Here is a 13,441-nt window from a genome sequence, read left to right on the forward strand (position 1 = left end):
ACAAATAAGCCCACATTAATGTGAGCGTTTATTAAATAATAATAATGATGATTTCCTCCTGATCTCATTTCCACAGCAGAGAAAACTGTGGTGTATATTGAGGTGGAGGGTGTGGTCTGTGGCTCAGGTGTAGAGTGAGGGTGGGGTGCACCACAGCAGCATGCTGGGACTGCTGAGGGTGGAGGAGGGAGTGATGATGACATCAGAGCTGCAGCACAGAGACCAGTGAACACACAGTCTGTTCATCTTTGCATAGATACAATATACAGCACAATATTGAATGACAGACACGCTGTGGGAGCTTCCACAGATACACTGACGTCAGCATCCAGAGTCCTCCTGCTGCTCCCCCCTCAGAGCCCCGTGATCAGCACCAACACATTCAGTTAGATGACAGAGTCCAGCTGCAGCTAGAATCAGCTCCCCTCTGTGAACAACAGCACAGCGTCAGTGTTTCACACTCAGTGAAAGGAGGAAACAGCAGAAGAACACCATGTGTGCTACGTTTCCCAGGACACACTACAAACTGCACAAATACAGAGCAGCACGTGGAAGGACCTGGAGCTGCATTTACAGAGCTGCAGACAGCGTGATGTCCTGTATGGACAGGTGGAAGGAACCAAGTCCTCAGCTGGAACACTCGTGTTTGTCCACAGACAGGAAACACAGCAGGAAACTTCCTGACAGAAGTGCAGCTCATGGATAACACACTTCCTGTCAGTCAGAATGAGGCTGCAGCCAAACACAGAAAGGTGTTTTTGTCCAGATGAGCCCAGAGAAGAAACACGAGTGTTCACAGACATCAGAAGCTCAGAGAGGTGAAACATGAGGTTGGAGTCCTCGTCAGCATCCAGAAGAGCTGCTGTGAAACCCTGAGTACTCATGACAGACTCTGATGGCACAAACACATCATGATTCAAACAGAAAGACAAACATGGAGCTTGTGGACAAAAGATATTTTGTTTTGTATGCTTAGGGTGACAGTTTATAATCAGAACTAGTATTGATCAATCATTCAGCATTGTCGAATCTGTTGACAGAATAACCTTTTAATTAGATCTATGTTAATCTGAGTAAAATATTAATGTACACATACTCTCATCACTTTAATCAGTCTCTGTATCATTCTTTTTATCTGCTTAAGCTGTTGCACTACATCAGTGTGTTCACTCCACTCGATTAGGTGGGTCCTGTTGGACCTTGGCCTTCTACATTCAGTTTTGCACGTAGTTAGGCCTACACCAACATGCACGGAGAGTCATGTAACACACGCACGTTCACAAACACACTTATTAACACAGGGAGGTCGTCTTAGGACATCCTCTCTATAAGGACACACAATCTCACAAAATGCACATCATATCACACACTTGTTTTTCTCTAAAATATCATCTGATGTCTATATAAGGGGAACTTTTGGAATTGTGGGGAACTTGTTATCATTTTCAGTAAAGTCTAACTGTGTGACGTCATCATGGTAATATAATAGGATGAAGAGCCTCCGCCCGGCGGAGATTGTTGTTGCAAGTTGTCTTCCCACACTTCTGCGCAAAGTGTGTAATAAAGATCACTATTTTTGACACCATACCTGGACTCAGCCTTGCTTTTCTTCTCTTACCCAAATCGAACGAACCTTAACAAGCTCCTCATCCTCCTGCATGAGAACAAGCTGACATGAGCGCTGTGTCTGAGAGTGTCTCCCTGTCACAGTGACAATAACACAGCTGCTGCTCACAGTCATTAAACTGACCTGAGGTCAGCTGTGCTCCTTACATATGAACCATGTGACCTCACATCAGTGCTGTGGATGACTGTAGTCATAGAAGAGTAGAGCTGTAGCAGGTGGTGTGAGGAGGAGGAGGTGTATTCTAGTTAACGCAGTACTGAAACACTCCAGCAGAGGGCGCTGTTAAGTCCTTATTGTAACACAGTTACTGTGTGCAGTTAGACTTCATACATAATCTGCACTTATTTCCATCAGACATGCTGTCAGTAAATGATTGGTTTCTATACATTTCTAAACACAAAACCTCTTCACACTTCTAACATGCACATTCACACAACTAAATGGCAGTATTAATGAAAAGAAACACATTCAACAAATCCATTTAAACCTTAAAACAAACAAAAGGAAGCATCTCTATGGACAAACAAACCCCTCCACTTGGTTTGACCTGCTGATGTCATGTGTGACATCAGCAGGACTTTAAAATGAGGAAATGCCGGGCGGGCGTTTCCCCACACCTGACCCTCATGAAGACTGAAAAGACAAACAAAGTAAGAACAAATGACTTAATCTGTAACATAATAAAATGTAAAGAAACATGTAACTGAGTATTCAGCTTCATTTGCAGAATGTTTGATTTGCCAGCAACTGAATGCTTCCACACATAAACTCGGCATAGTGAGTGAAGCAATGTTACTTAACAAATAGCAAATCATAGCAAATACATAGAAACCGAATAATGTGTTTAATATGCAAAAGAAGAAGAAGAAGTAAACACATATGGGACAAATGGAGACCATTGCAGCTCATCCACCAGTGGGGTAAAAAGAGCAACCAAGAAAGTGGCAGCCTGCACGGCCACAGATGTGCTGGAGGAGCTAGAAGCTCTACCCAGGGAGAAACTCCTGGAGAACCTTGCTAAGCCTAACAGGGGACAGGTACTTCTGCCCAACCTGGCAGCCACAAAGTGAACTCATTTAGGTAAAGATAACCACATGCACCTAACCAGCCTGCACCAGCCTGACATTTCTTCCTCCTAAGTAAAAACCAATGGATGGATTGAACTTAGAGTCTCAGCTCAGTTTTCTATTTTGACCACCTACACCCCAAGATACTCTTTTAAAAAGTGTTGTTTTCAGATCCCTTTGAAGTTCATAAAGGGCCTGTTCATTTTCATTCAGATGTTTTATTACATAAATGTTACTGTTTTCTTTTGATTTATGCTCCCACTACACTGCACCTCTACAAACAACAATGCCACGGACTGTCAGCTGCTTTTACATGCTGTGAACATGAGTAGTATTCTGGCTCCTTAAGAGTCACCGCTCACGTTATATAGTGTTATACAAGTTCATGCAATCTTTATTCGTTTCTGGCACACTGTTCATTTTATTTTGACATTCTACCGGAAGTGCTACTTATCATTACTTCCTGTCTAACGGGAGAAGGACAGTTTGCTACTCCTGTACCTGCCTATACTGCCTCTTAAGCCAGCACAGTCTGTAAGTTGGCAGTAATGTTGTGTTTTACCGGTGAATGTTTAGCACTAACTGCCGTGTGTTGTTTGTGATATTTTGAGACAGTAAATTGACTCAATGATGTGCTTTATTAGTCATTATTAGTCAAAGTAGTGATGGCCAAATGAAGCTTTCCGAAGCACTGAAGCTTGTATTGAAAAACGGTTCATTACTCGGAGCTTTTCAACACAGTCCTCTCCGGTGACATCTGGTGGCGAATATTTTGAAGAGCAGCTTGAATCTGCAAAATAAAACGGACTGCTCAATTATCACTGCTCACTCAAGAGTGGAGTTCTCTCCGATATTGGGCCACCGTTCCGTTGCTTTGAACATGTAATTGGTTTTGTTTCACGATTGGGGGGCTGAAAAAAATGTAATGCGTATTTGCGTAATACATTTTGATCAATAAACTTTCCCTATTTATACATGCACTATGGTGTGGCCTTTCTTTGCTCATAACTCCTTGATGTTGGTAAATACAATAAGTGAGCAATATATATAATATACATATGATAACGCACAGCACATTATGGAGTATGCCCCTGCTGTGGAGTCCTGCCTCCATCTACTTGTCGTTTAATCACAGCTGGACAGGTTCATACAAAATATTAGATGAGGCCAATTGTCCTATACATATTTTTGACCTAGGGGTGGGATTGATTGTGAACTGGAAAGGGAAAATGCTTAAGGGGCTGAGTACGGCTGCATCGTTACTGATTTGTAGAATCATTTTGATTCGATACAGGATCCGATTCAATTTGATTGGAATCTGGAAAGTTTTGCCTCAGTCAGAAATATTACAATTCTGGTCATGTATCGGTATATATCCATAATTTCGTATCTAAGAAAGCTGACACATGTGAGACTTAATTAGAGATGTAAACAGAGAGTTATGAAACCTGCAGCTGCAGAAGCCAGCGAAGAAAAAAGAGGCAAACACAGCGCGGACCCGACGACACACCAAAATCTGATTCTGACGCGTCGGGTCCGCGCTCTGTGTTTACGTTTGTATGCAGAATCCGTAAACCTGCTCCCAGTTACTGTTTTAGCTGCATGGTGTTTGACGACATGTTGTGAGGTTTAACCTGAGATGCTGGCGTTTCAGGCATAATAACGTTAATTTACAAATCGACACGGGATTGTAATGAATCAATATCACTTTATTCAATTTAGTATGGATTGTAATCAGAAAGGCGATAATCAAAACCCACTCCTAATCAAGAACTTGCAAAGTAAAAACATGATCTATGTCAGGTAGCCCTTTTGTTATTTACATTTAAAAAGAGGATTAGTGTTACTGTGCGCTGGCTGAGTCTGTTTCTTTTCTTAGAAATAGTTTCTCCTGCCCTGAAGAAAATCCACTTGCATGGAACAGAAGAGGCTGTGGAGTGCAGGAACCACACTGCAAGTTGGTAGATAAGCAGGTATTCCTGGGTCCGGCAGACTATCACCTAACAACAATAAACAAAATGATTTTCTAAACTGTGTAGCAATGTAATGTACGTATAATGTCAAATACATTTTTGTAGTCTTCATCAGCTTTAATTCACATGGAAGTGTTCCTGAAGTCATATGCTGTAATGATATTTACATTATGAAAACATGATTTTGGACATTTCAGGTTTTTCACTTCGGCAGATAAAATGAATTGAGCAAAATCAACTCAAAATATTCCCACACGCCAGAACGTCCTCTCTTCCTCGCTGGCTCCATATCTGTCAGTGGAATGATCACCTCGTCGCTCTCTGTCACCATCAACACACTCCACGAATCCCGTGGATGATTCACTTCCTTATATCCGTTTGAATCAGGTACCGAAGCAGTTACGTGCGTAATGAAGCTTCGGACGTCACTGGTCACGTGACTTTTGCCAAACGAAGCAAGCCTCGACACAGTGCTTCTGAACCAGTGTGTTGTTTTTTTCGACACACGCTCCGGAGCGTCAGCTTCAAGCGGGCCATCACTAGTCATTAGCCTAAACGCTAATTAGCGCTAGCTAACCGCTAACGTTAGCTTGTTAGCTTGTTTCGTTCTGCTTTGCTTTGCATAGTAACAGGTCATAGCATCTTCTAATTGTAAGAATGTTTGCTTATATTAGCTCACATGGGATATTTTGTGTTTGTTTACAGTTTTACCATTCATCCATTCATGTATTTCTACAAAGCCATGCTATGCATCCAATCAAATAAATCCACCAGAAAGGAACAACGGTGTGGTTTTTCTACATGGGATGATGGTTGTCTGTCAAGTGCGAGGGCAGAACAAGTAGGTTTGATCAGTTTCAATTATCAAAGAAAAGACAAACTGAGCAAAAAGAAGGAAAAAAAGACCAACTTCTTCCCAACTGACAAGAAAAATACTCGTCATGTTTTCATAATAAAGGATCAGGCTCCCCATTTATGACATCTTGGACCAATAATGTATGTTACACTGATGCTACTGTAGAGACAGGGTCAACATCTCTATTTAAATATAATTAATATACAAAACACAATAAAAGTTATACATGAATTATTCATTATTTTTACTATTGATAAAATTCATGTATACTAATCAAAGTTATACATCAAATCAAATCACTTTTATTGTCACATCACATGGGCAGGCACACTGGCACAGCACATGCGAGTGAAATTCTTGTGTGCGAGCCCCACAAGCAACAGAGATGTGCAAACACAACAACACAAACGAGCAAAATACAAGAATGGCTAATCTGAAACTAATAAATATATGTACAATATATAATAGTGTATGCATTTCTGGATGTGTATACTAAATATTTTCCTACGTGTGTGTGTGTGTGTATACACATTTTTACAAATTAAATAGTAAAAAAAAATAATAAAATATATAAAATATACAGAGTTGAATATGTGCAAAACAAGTGGCATTTATATACAGTGTGTAGTGCATAATGTTGAAGTTCCAGTAGTGAAGCTGAGGTGTCTATGAAATGTTCAGCAGTCTGATGGCCTGATGGAAGAAGCTGTCTCTCAGTCTGCTGGTACGGGACCGGATGCTGCAGAACCTCCTTCCTGATGGAAGCAGTCTGAACAGTTTATGGCTGGGGTGACTGGAGTCCTTGATGATCCTCCCCGCTTTCCTCAGGCAGCGCTTCCTGTAGATGTCTTGGAGGGAGGGAAGCTCACCTCCAATTATCCGTTCAGAGCACCGCACTACTCGCTGGAGAGCTTTGCAGTTGTAGGCGGTGCTGTTTTGTTTATGTGTACTGACCACGTAAGATCCTCAGCCAGATGTACTCCAAGGAACCGGAAGCTGCTCACTCTCTCCACAGCAGCGCCGTTGATGGTGATGGGGGTGTGTACTTCTCTGCACCTCCGGAAGTCCACTATCAACTCCTTTGTCTTTGCGACGTTGAGGGTGAGATGGTTGTCTTGACACCAGTGGGTCAGGGCGCTGACCTCCTCCCTGTAAGCCGTCTCATCACCGTTGGTGATAAGACCCACCACTGTAGTGTCATCCGCAAACTTCACAATGATGTTGGAGTTGTTAGTGGCTGTGCAGTCGTAGGTGTAGAGTGAGTACAGGAGAGGGGCTCAGTACACACCCCTGTGGAGCACCAGTGTTCAGTGTGATGGGGGATGAGGTGATGCTGCCCAGTCTGACCACCTGGCGTCTGTCAGACAGGAAGCTAAGGATCCAGCTGCAGAGGGAGCTGCTCAGTCCTAGATCCTGCAGTTTCCTGTCCAGCTTCGAGGGAACGATGGTATTGAATGCTGAGCTGTAATCTACAAACAGCATTCTCACATACGTGTCTCTCTTCTCCAGGTGTGACAGGGCAGTATGTAGTGTCAGGGCTATGGCATCATCAGTGGACCTGTTGTGGCGGTATGCGAACTGTAGAGAGTCTGGTAGTGCAGAGCAGATGAAGTCCCTGGCCAGCTTCTCGAAGCATTTGCTCACGATGGGGGTCAGGGCTACAGGTCGCCAGTCGTTCAATGAGGAGATGGTGGAGGATTTGGGTACAGGGACGATGGTGGCCATTTTGAAGCAGGCTGGGACTACAGACAGAGAGAGGGAAAGGTTGAAGATGTGCGTGAACACTCCAGCCAGCTGAGCCGCGCATGACTTGAGGACGCGGCCGGGAATCCCGTCCGGACCAGTAGCTTTGCGCGCGTTCACCTTCCTGAAGCACTTCCGCACATCCTCCTCAGACACAGTGCGCACACTGTCCGGTCTCATGGTGTTCGCTGTGTCGAATCTAGCGTAGAATACGTTTAGATCCTCACACAGAGAGGCCGTGGTCTGCGGTGTGCTGGTTTTCCCTCTATATCTACATGAGTAACGACATTATTAATAATGATTAATAATAATAATTCTAATGCCAACATGATGACTGTTCATAGCTCCTGCTTTGAAATACTGAACTTAAACATTGACCTGATGAAAGATCACAATTCACAGTGGCCCACTGTCAGAATCATTCTGAATATAAACTCATCGAGTTAATCTGAACCTTTCTCAAATGTGCTGTGAATAAATGCTGCTGCAAGCCACTGTGGGAAAGCTGTGTTATTATCATGGAAACATCTGTGACACATTCACAGAGGACGAGGACACAAAGGGACGACACGCAGAGGCTGTGTTAAAGTCAAAAATCCAAATCTTTAGTCCTAAACAGGCAGTGGTTACAAACAGGAAGACGAGCAGTCCATTAAACAGTCTACAGGGTCAAACATACAGAGAATTCAAACAGCTATTAAAAACAAATAACTGGACACTGAAAAACTTTAGTGATGTGTGAGGCACCAAAGGGAAGCAGCTGAGTATATTCAATGAATTCTCTTCAAATACAAAGACAGAAACTCCTACAGGCAGCATGCAAACTGAGCAGGATACACAAAGATCAGAGATTACAAAATAAATCAGAAAAGGATTTCAAACTTACTGAGAGCAAGGCCTCTGTTACAAATCTGTCTAATAGAAAAACATGCTGTACAGATACAATACGCTCAGTGTTCATGGTCATTTAAAAACTGGTCAAACTGATCAAAACTGATCAAAATACATTAAAACAAGAACTTTATAATAGGAAACAGTTTTCAACCAACTGATGAAAAGAAAGCTAACCACTTGACATGAACACTACAGTAGGACAGTTTTTAAAGCTTAAAATGGAACTAGGGGAAGAGTTTGATTCACAGCTGCCTCATCAGATTTTTACAGGAGATTCTATCTGAACTCTATGGAGCCTGATCTCAAGCTTTTTGAGTCTGACACAGAAACCAGAGGATCTTTCTGTGTCTTCAGATTCACTGTGATCCAGTGATGGGAGTGATTTCAGCCCTGAGTGATCGCGCTGATGTTTGCACAGAGCAGACAATGAGGTGAATGTTTGGGCACATTGGTAACAGTGAAACAGTTTATTAGTAACGTGGGATCGTTTGTGTGCAGAGTATGAACTGAGATTCCTGAAGCTCTTGTCACACTGGTCACAGCTGTAGTTTCCTTCCATGTGTGCACGTTCATGAAGGTTACGATTACCTGACCGTGAGAAGCTTCTCTCACAGTGTCTGCACTTGTGTGGTTTCTCTCCTGTGTGGACTTGTTTGTGTGATTTAAGCTGACCTGCAGTGGTGAAGGATGACCCACACTGATCACAGAGGTGCTTTTTAACCCCACTGTGAATCAGTTCATGTTGTTTTAAGTGATGTGATGTGGTGAAGCTTCTCCCACATTCTTTGCAGTATTTCAGTTTGTCTCCAGTGTGTCTACGTTGATGTATTTTTAGGGTCTTTTGCCGACTGAAAGTTTTTCCACAGAGGTCACAAAGAAAGTCTTTCCCACCACCACAGTGATGACAGGGTTGAGAACTGGATCCATCTGTGTCGCTCTGCTTCTAAACAAAGACACAAAGACAGTGTAAGTCAGTCCTTCAACATTTGTATCCTGAACGTCGCCTGAAATAAAGAGCATCTCTGCAGACGTCCAACTACATTTGACTGTTTCAGTTAACACACTCAGTTTACTGGGCTGCAATAACTACAATACTACCACCATAATACTACAGTAATACTAAAATCATAACTGAAAGGAAAATCTGAATAATCACTCAGAGCTGCTTTTCCATGCAGTAGAATTGCTAACATGCTAACACAGTTTAATGAGCAGAGTTGTTCCAAACAGTCAGGCTAAAATGACAAGATAACAATATAAATACATACCTCACAGTAGCTGCACTTGTAGAGTCTCTTTCTGGTGTGGATCTGTTGGTGTTCTCTCAGGTGCTGTGGAGTTTTAAAAGTCTTCTCACACAGGTCACATTGATAAGGTCTCTCCTCAGTGTGGGTAAACATGTGTTGTTGTAAGTGTGCGTCTGTTGTAAACTCTTTGCCACACTGTTCACAGCAGTACACATCATGTCTGGTGTGAATGCGTAGGTGTGTATTTCGGTTCCCTCTCTGGCTGAAAGTTTTTCCACAGATGTCACAGCTGTATGCCTTAATTCCAGAGTGGGTAACTAGATGACTCTGTAAGCTGCTACTGCGAGTAAAAGCTCTGCCACACTGATCACAGCTGTACGCTTTAACTCCACTGTGGATGAGTTGGTGTTGTTTTAGGTAATCCTTCAAGGAAAAAGACTTTCCACACAAGTCACAGCTGAACGGTCTCTCTCCAGTGTGGATGACCTGATGCTGTTTTAGTGATGCCTTCAGAGTAAACTCCATCCCACACTCGTCACAGCTGTATGCCTTAATTCCAGAGTGGGTAACTAGATGACTCTGTAAGTGGCTACTGTGAGTAAAAGCTCTGCCACACTGATCACAGCTGTACGCTTTAACTCCACTGTGGATGAGTTGGTGTTTTTTTAGGGAACCCTTCCTGGAAAAAGACTTTCCACACAAGTCACAGCTGAACGGTCTCTCTCCAGTGTGGATGACCTGATGCTGTTTTAGTGAAGCCCTCACAGTAAAACCCTTCCCACACTCATCACAGCTGTATGCCTTAATTCCAGAGTGGGTAACTAGATGCCTCTGTAAGTGGCTACTGCGAGTAAAAGCTCTGCCACACTGATCACAGCTGTACGCTTTAACTCCACTGTGGATGAGCTGGTGTTGTTTTAGGGAACCCTTCCTGGAAAAAGACTTTCCACACTCGTCACAGCTGAACGGTCTCTCTCCAGTGTGGATGACCTGATGCTGTTTTAGTTTAGCCCTCACAGTAAAACCCTTCCCACACTCGTCACAGTTGTGTTTTTTCTCTCCCTTTCTTCTGTGAGGTTTGTCGGCCTCCTGAGAGCGCTGACTTCTGGCTCCATGTTGGTCCTGCAGTGACAGAGATACAAACAGAGGCAGTGAGTGAAATGCAGTCGTGGAACAAACTCAACCTTCAAACTCCATTAACACTAGTTTTAAACCTGAAGGTGGAGCGTGGCACCAAACACCTTAAAGGTCTCTTATCCCCACCTGCTGGTAGTTCTAACACATTACATCCAACCTGCTGTTAAAGATAATTCATGACTGTTCAAACACTAAAATCATGCACACACACACACACACACATTATTTTATAATTTAGATTATTTTGTTGTTTCCTATTACATATTTCTATAATTTGTATAGATTTATACAGAATTATTCAGTGATAATAAATCCTATGTTTGTTTATTCTAAAGGAACCCCGTTAGCTTCCACAACAGATGTTGCTCGTCTTCCGTCAAATACTCACATAAAATATTACACAATAAAGTGGATTCAAGATATTGTTAGATTATAATATTATTTTATGCCATGCTATACCCCTAATTAAAGATGGTGAATTATTATGTAGTTTTAGTTTGCATTATTCTCCTGAATTAGAAGAAGTTGATAACTATTGCATTAGTTAAACTGATGTGCATTATATTAAACTGTTGATTGATTGTGAATGAATGATATTGTTTTATGATGTATTATACTGCTGAGTTATAAGAAATACTGTTTGCAGAAAGTCATCGCCTTATTTGTCTGATTAGAAGAGAACAGAACATACTGGAGTTTTCTGCCCCATCTCAGCAGGAGCAGATAAACAGGGAACCAAGGTCGTAGCTCAGGTGCTGTGTGAGAGAGAGCGTGTGAATGTTTAGGCTTTGTATGATAACCAGGGGCTATAAGAGTTTGAGCAATGCTCCACCATTTTGAGATTTTGAGGCTGTCTGCATCAGTGTCCATCTCCCACGCGTGTGTTCATTAAATCATCGTTTGACTCAACCCGACCGGACCAGTGTTGTTATTGTGGTTTTTCTCTTGTCTCCATCCCCGATATTTTTGAACCTTAACATTTTGGGGGCTCGTCCTGTGGTATTGGGGTGGAATTTAAAAGTTTGGACGGTCCGAGGTTGTCGAACGGACAGGCACGAGCCAGTGGTCTGATGTGAGTGGTCATAAGCCGGCTTATCTAAAGGTAAGGCACTACCTGTTGAATTATTTCCAAAGTGTGCCAAATTGGATATGACTAAATTAAAGTCTACTCACTGAAATTACTGGTAGAGTGTCTGTTTTGATTTTGATGAGGATCCGCGTGTGTTATGCAGTTAAAGTCGGCTAAGAGTTTTAAATGAAGTGAAAAAGCATGAAAGAAATGCTGGGTTCGAGTCCCAAGCAATTGTGATAAAGGCTCAAGTTTGGTAGGGAAATTAGGACAGAAACTGTTCTGGAGGAAACAGAGACTGGTTAATTGGTCGTAAAAAAGTTATCTTTCTTCGGTGAGACCCGTTATGGTAAAATTTCTCAAAATTGGTTAGGTGAAAATTGTTATAGGACGGCACTGGAAGATGCTAAGAAGCACATAGCCCGGGGGTTACGCCCCCTCCTGGTCGTGGACGCGCGGCTTTGACCTGTCGGCGAACAGGGATAGTTCAGTTTGGCTTAGCTGTGGGGTACAGGGCATCTCGAGAATAAGCTAGGAGTTACCGAGTCTCCTCATCGTTTAAAACGGTGTCATGTGCTTTTTTGGATACTGTTAAATTGAGTTAGGGAATTTAGAAATCAGGCCATAGGCTGTTCTGGAGGAAACAGATACTGGTTAATTGATTACAAAAAAGTGAGACTTTCTTCGGTGAGACCCGTTATTTTAAATTTGTCGAAATTTGTTAGGCGCTGAACCTGTCAGGCCTGTCAGTGATTGTAAATATAAGACGTCTTTGTAATATAAAATAAAAGAGTTTTGTCTGAGCTTTGTGTGACCCTGTGTGTGACGTGCAGCTGCAGTGCTGCAAGCTATTTTTAGACGGTGTGTGAACATGCAAATGAGCGGTGACGCGCACAGAGGACTTTTGTTGCTGTTTAGCGTGTTTTTGAGCTTTATAATTATGAGTTGCAAACAATGATACATGCCTGTAATTAAAACGCTGATTTTGCTGATTATAATATTACAAATAAGGTTTTGAATGACTACGGTGAATGTTTGATGTTTGGCTGGGTTTTGATTTAGAAAAGTTCCAACGTATACAACGAATTTTCTTGAAGTTGTGTGTTTGTAGGGATAAATATTACTGGTTTTATACATTCATTATTAATGGTGGATTGTGGCGGAGAGTGTGGAGAGAGGACGTGAAGACGGCTTTGCAGCTGCTGGAGTGAGTAGCTGTGTGTGTGACAGGAACTCGGCATGCCCATAGAAGGCAACTGCCTGACTGTGTGAAGTATGCACCGAGAGAAAGAGAGTAAAATCTAGGCAGATGAAGTGAATGGATGTTTTCAGAAAAGAAATAGTAAGTGAATGTCTTAGTGTGTTGTTACAGGTGGCTACGGGCCTGGACCAACTGCCCCCACAAGCACAGCGGCCGAAGCAAAATTATAGTAATGGAAACCAAACTCAGCAAGAATCAGCAGCTGTGAAAAAGACAGCAGCTAGCAGAGAATTAAAGGAGAAATTAAGAGAAGTTTTAACACATAAAATTGGGGCCAACAGACTTGTGCAGGTTGGGAAGGCGTCCGGAGCATCACAACAAAAAGGTGAAACAAAAACACACACAAGCAGAGAAATAAGAGAGAGAGGCACGTGCTAGAGAAATGCCTCGTTTGAGAAAAAAAAAAAACAACGTTAAATTAGCCCATCTATAAACGCACATACACGCAATGAAGAAACAGCTTACACCCATGAACACGTGAAGATTTTCAAGCAAGTAAAGCAGTGAAACTTAACATATACCCGCCGTTAAATAATAAAGTTTATCCACTACTAACAAATAAACTCC

General features: G+C 42.3%; 3 protein-coding genes across 3 annotated transcripts in view; 1 reads left to right on the plus strand and 2 right to left on the minus strand.

Moving 5' to 3' along the window:
• LOC146672597 (protein NLRC3-like) overlaps nucleotides 1-398 on the plus strand; it is a 17,707-nt gene extending 17,309 nt beyond the window's left edge. Inside the window, exon 9 of the mRNA XM_085401347.1 lies at nucleotides 1-398. This exon is cut by the window's left edge and continues 1,932 nt beyond it. The gene's annotated coding sequence lies outside the window, so the exon portion shown is untranslated.
• The window catches only part of LOC146672593 (uncharacterized), a 348,538-nt gene that overhangs the window by 218,151 nt on the left and 116,946 nt on the right, over nucleotides 1-13,441 (minus strand). The window lies entirely within an intron of this gene.
• Nucleotides 7,401-12,168, minus strand: LOC146672598 (uncharacterized). Its single transcript, XM_085402593.1, has 4 exons — nucleotides 12,156-12,168; nucleotides 9,429-10,585; nucleotides 8,833-9,103; nucleotides 7,401-7,537 (listed from the first exon to the last, which is right to left on the minus strand). The coding sequence occupies exons 1-4, from the start codon at nucleotides 12,166-12,168 to the stop codon at nucleotides 7,482-7,484; spliced, it is 1,497 nt and encodes a 498-aa protein (XP_085258719.1). The 3' UTR covers nucleotides 7,401-7,481.

This window comes from Rhamphochromis longiceps, linkage group LG3, assembly GCF_057381845.1.
Source record: "Rhamphochromis longiceps isolate RC_006_pf linkage group LG3, R_longiceps_female_GT1.1, whole genome shotgun sequence".
Lineage (NCBI taxonomy): Eukaryota > Metazoa > Chordata > Actinopteri > Cichliformes > Cichlidae > Rhamphochromis > Rhamphochromis longiceps.